Genomic DNA, 5,123 nt, shown 5'->3' with positions numbered 1-5,123 from the left:
AACGCCCCCACGGCTGAAAGGGCGAGCATGTTTGGTGTGACAGATTGCGAGTCGAACGCCCTAACCACCTGGCCATGCCGGACCCTTAATTATCAAAATATTGCGCTGTGTAGTTTTATGTGTTCAGAATTGAGTGTAAAATGTAACATAGACATCTACGCTGTCAAAGAATGCTTGGGGCGTATTGGATAAATAAGAAATATAAACACTTGTAGATGTCGCAAAGATTTTAACGTGTTGAATTAACACTTACAAATAAATCTTGAAACATGTAACAAATAATTTCAAAGTTTCCAAATAATACAAATAATCGATCAGTTCGGTCGATCCACAAAATGATAGCATAAGAAACAAAACGATAAACTGAGTTAAAATTTGCAATATTTATTTACTGCAATCTGGCTGACTACTTGAGCCTTAACGCATCAGTATGTTAAACACTACTTGTCGAAAACCAGTTTGTTTCACAAAAAAAAATTGTGAAATTGAAAAATATTGCCAGATTACGAGATTATTCGCTCATCGCCTCAATGTCTAAATCCCTATAACTCGTCACAGTTAAGTTACGATAATAACTGACGCACAAAATTTGTAAGACTGATGAATATGTGTTGTTTTTTTGTACACGTAACAACAGCGAAGATTACTAATATTATGGTATCACGGATTATCAAATTACCGCTTTTATCTGAGAAATAGTCAAAAGTGACAAATGGACCCTGGGAAAATATCTCAAAAATGGTGACACCGGGATTTTATACGAGATTTTAAACTCTACACCTGAATTACTGGCTTTATGTCTGCAATAAATTAGTTCGTAATAGATTAGTGTAAGCTTATCTTGTTTAGGAAAAAAGCGATATGTTTTAATCACGAACTTATTTTTAATTAAGACAAACAGCGACCCTTTACTCTGGAATGTGAACTGACGTACATAATATAACCATCAAAATGAAGATGTTAATATTTGTTGTTGTTTTCTCATAGTTTACAGTTCATGTCTACGCTGAAGCTTGCGAAAGCGTTCTTGAATAGAAAAGCGAATATAAATGTTATCGTAAAAAAAACTGCATTTAATTTAATAAACACAGAAATGATGTTTTTGATCTTAATTAAAATACTACAAAGTTCATAAAATAAATCGTAGTTTGTTTGCTCTTCCTGCGACTAGAATTGTGACAAGTCTATATAGTATATATTACCGAACGTATTGGACATTATACCCTTAGAAGTAGGGGCCGTGTTTAATTGTGACAAGTCTATATAGTATAAATTACCGAACGTATTGGACATTATACCCTTAGAAGTAGGGGCCGTGTTTTTCCAATGTTAATAGAGGTTGGGCTCACCTTTGGTTTAATAACAGCCCCAGTTCTATTAGAAACATCTTCTATTTTCAATTGATACACGTGTAGTGGAATAAACGGCCCTAAAGCAATACGATTTCTAGCTCTTTCCTTTCTACATCTCAGTGTTTTAAAACGTACCATATCTGTTGAATTGGAATCGTTGTTTATATTTACAGGGTAATACGTGTTTCTAAACAAATCGCTTAAACATGATAACGAATTGGACTTTATAATAACTATATTCCAGATTCCATAATGCTCCATTGTTTATTGTTCTCGCTGGCATGGCCATGGTTACGTACTTTTGCCCAACACTGCAGTTTCCAATATAACAAGCTCTTGTGCTAAAGACAACAAGGTCAATTTTAGACCATATTTCGTGGCATACTTTCACTGACCCCTCACTGCACATGGGGGGTCTACATCGAAGACAAAGTTTATACAGAACAAATGAACTAAAGTCTGTTAAAGCTGCATTGGTCCCCCCCCCCCCGGTGAGCCAGCGGTAAGATTACAGACTAGCAACGCTAAAATCCGGGGTTCAATTACCCACAGCGGCCACAGAAGATGGCCCTATATGGTCTAATGAGATTACTGTGACTCCAGTTTCTTTCAGCTACCTTTCTCTTCAAACTAGCCGTAGGTTTTGAGACGTGGCCGGAAGCATCAGAACTTTTTGTGTTTATATCCTTTTAATGACAACAGAAGACATACACCTAGCTTCCTCACAATGCCTTCTTCACTTTTCGGGTAAAGACGATGCTCCTGATCGGCTGGAAGTGTGATTTCGGAACCCAGTGCGAGGAATTTTTTTACTTCTTTTTTATGGAAACACTGAGGACTCCCTTCTTTTAAATGCTATGTCTCTTTGGGTCTACATTTTTAATAATTTAGTTACACGAATGACCTTCCCGGAAAAGGTTCTGTCTGCGATCGCAATGTTGACTGCCGAATCGTCAGGAATGCACTATGAACCAAAATAGGTGCTAAACATGTTGCCCGTTACACAACGGCTCACAACTGCTGCAACATGACACCGTATAAGTATATGCAAATTACTCCTATAAAGTGCAATTGTTTTGGATTTTCGTCAAGAATCCTTTTTATTCGTCAGATTTACTAGCACATAAAATTTTCAAGTACAATCGACATATTTTGATGTAGCTTAATACTAACTTGATAATCACCAAACTTACTTTCCTGTGCACGTTATCCACCCACATCGATTGACATTCACTCAAATCAGGAGACTGTGGCAACCATACAACCGGTTTAGTTCCACACTGCCATCTAGCGTAGCCTAGAATAAAAATATTGCTTCAAATTATCTGGTTCTATACACCACAAATTGAGAACATTTTATGAACAAAATTAGCATCAATAGCGTTTAAAATTATTTTAAGGAAATGTTAAAACGTGGTTGGATAATATAAATAAACATATTTAAATTTTAGATTGATTGAAGTAATCTGGCTTAGTGAAGTAAAACAAGTTACGGAAACATTACTTCTAAGTTTTTCAACAGAGATGCATGATATGCATAAAAAGTAGCTAAGGAAGGTGATTGGCATTATTTTATAACAAAGTTTTGCCTTTTTTATAGTAAAATATGAGTTCCAACTGTCCTTTAATTTGTTTGTTCAGTGTTTGTTACATACGCGTTATTCTACAAAAAACGTAAGGTCAATATCCACATAAAACATTATTACTTGTATAACTTAGTTGCTTTTTCTGAGTAAGCCTATACATAAATCAGACAGATTATCCAAATAACGGTCTCTTTTCTAAAACCATCTACTTCAACAAAAGAAAAATGTAAGTGAGCAATAAATCTTACATTGTGCAAGGAAACAAAACAGCATGGAACACCTGAAACTGGTGCTCTATAAATTATGTTCAAGGTTATCAAAAATGTGAGTGACCAATAAATCTTACGTTGTGCAATGATACAAAACAACATAAAACACCTGCAACTGGTGCTCTATAAATTATGTTCAAGGTTATCAAAAATGTGAGTGACCAATAAATCTTACATTGTGCAAGGATAAAAAACAACATAGAACACCTCAAACTGGTGCTCTATAAATTATGTTCAGGGTTATCATATCAGATTTTTATGGGCAGATTACTTGTTATATGCTAATATATTACATTTTATTTTATTATTGTACAAGTAAAACTAATGTAAGTAAACAAAATACCCCTTCCTTTCTAAAGTCAATATTCTAGTTTGTAATGTGTATGGTTCCTCATGTTAGTTTTTAGAACATGGAGATATTTCGGAATTTCAAAACCAGTTATTACTGTAAGACTGTTTGACAGAAACGAAAAAATTTAAATGTTTATTTAACGAGTTCCAAGTATTTAAATATACATGTACAGGTTACTATTTGGCCCGGCATGGCCAGGTGGTTAAGGCACTATTAGTAAATGCTAATATTTGGAATACCACATTTCTACAACTTCATCTCTCCCATGTATAAAATCTAATTTCGTTTCTTATCGAAGTACAGTTAAGTGACCGTTTGTGTTTGTTAAAGAGTCTCTCAACGAGTTTCCTTCGCAAATGGCCCGGCATGGCCAGGTGATTAGGGTACTCGACTCGCAATCTGCGGGTCGCGGGTTCGAATCCCCGTCACACCAAACATGCTCGCTCTTTCAGCCGTGGGGTGTTATAATGTGACGGTCAATCCCACTATTCGTTGGTAAAAGAGTAGCCCAAGAGTTGGCGGTGGGTGGTGATGACTAGCTGCCTTCCCTCTAGTCTTACACTGCTAAATTAGGGACGGCTAGCGCGAAATTCAAAAACAACAGGTTACTATTTTTCTTAATTTCGTTCAAATCACTCAAACTAATTCAAAGTAATTTTTAAAGTTGAAAAGAAGGGAAAAAAACTAACATTTTTGTTGTTTCCAGTAAGTACGTTTCACATACAGTAAGTATAAGAGTATTGTCATGAAAAATAACTAAGCTGATGTCGGTTGTGTAACGTTTTCCAATATACAATTATTGTAATTCTAAATTATTCAATAGACTTCCTTCTACGTAAGAAATAAAGCCAGTTTCCTCGACATTTTGTATGCACGTCAAAATGTATTACTTTTGGAAAACGAGCCTATTAAACATGAGTAATTTGGAAGGTCTCGGTACTGTCAAATTACACTGACATTAATACAAATACAATGTATGCGTGAATCAAATCTGTAGAAAACACCCTGGTTATATGTGATTTCGGGCTTGGTCTTACTGAACACCCTGGTTATATGTGATTTCGGGCTTGGTCTTACTGAACACCCTGGTTATATGTGATTTCGGGCTTGGTCTTACTGAACACCCTGGTTATATGTGATTTCGGGCTTGGTCTTATTGAACACCCTGGTTATATGTGATTTCGGGCTTGGTCTTATTGAACACCCTTGTTATATGTAATTTCGGCTTAGTCTTATTGAAAATGTTAATTGTGATCGGTTTAAAACATCACTAGTATAATAAACATCTACAGGTACATATATATTTAGGCCTGGCTGTATAAAAATGAAGAATTCTCTATATTAATCATGTATTGTTTTATATTAGCCTCACAGGAGAAGATTTAAGGCCTATACTACCCTATCGAAGCCATAATTATAAGTTATTTTTTCACACCTACTTGCTATCTCAGCTTTGTTTAAAAAAAAAACATATACAAAAGACAATACCCCGTGAAAGGAAAGCTCATGAAATGTGCAATAAAACTGTATAAAAACAATTATAGAGGTACAACACAAATGTAGT

General features: G+C 35.3%; 1 protein-coding gene across 1 annotated transcript in view; it reads right to left on the bottom strand.

Moving 5' to 3' along the window:
• Positions 1 to 5,123, bottom strand: part of LOC111087171 (latrophilin Cirl-like) — a 60,764-nt gene that overhangs the window by 15,485 nt on the left and 40,156 nt on the right. Inside the window, exon 6 of the mRNA XM_022392873.1 lies at positions 2,546 to 2,649. Coding sequence (XP_022248581.1) covers positions 2,546 to 2,649 — 104 coding nt within the window. The remainder of the gene's footprint in view (positions 1 to 2,545; positions 2,650 to 5,123) is intronic.

The sequence above is a fragment of the Limulus polyphemus genome, unplaced genomic scaffold (genome assembly GCF_000517525.1).
Source record: "Limulus polyphemus unplaced genomic scaffold, Limulus_polyphemus-2.1.2 Scaffold1822, whole genome shotgun sequence".
NCBI classification, from domain to species: Eukaryota; Metazoa; Arthropoda; class Merostomata; order Xiphosura; family Limulidae; genus Limulus; species Limulus polyphemus.
This window is presented reverse-complemented; position numbering and strand designations above follow the sequence as displayed.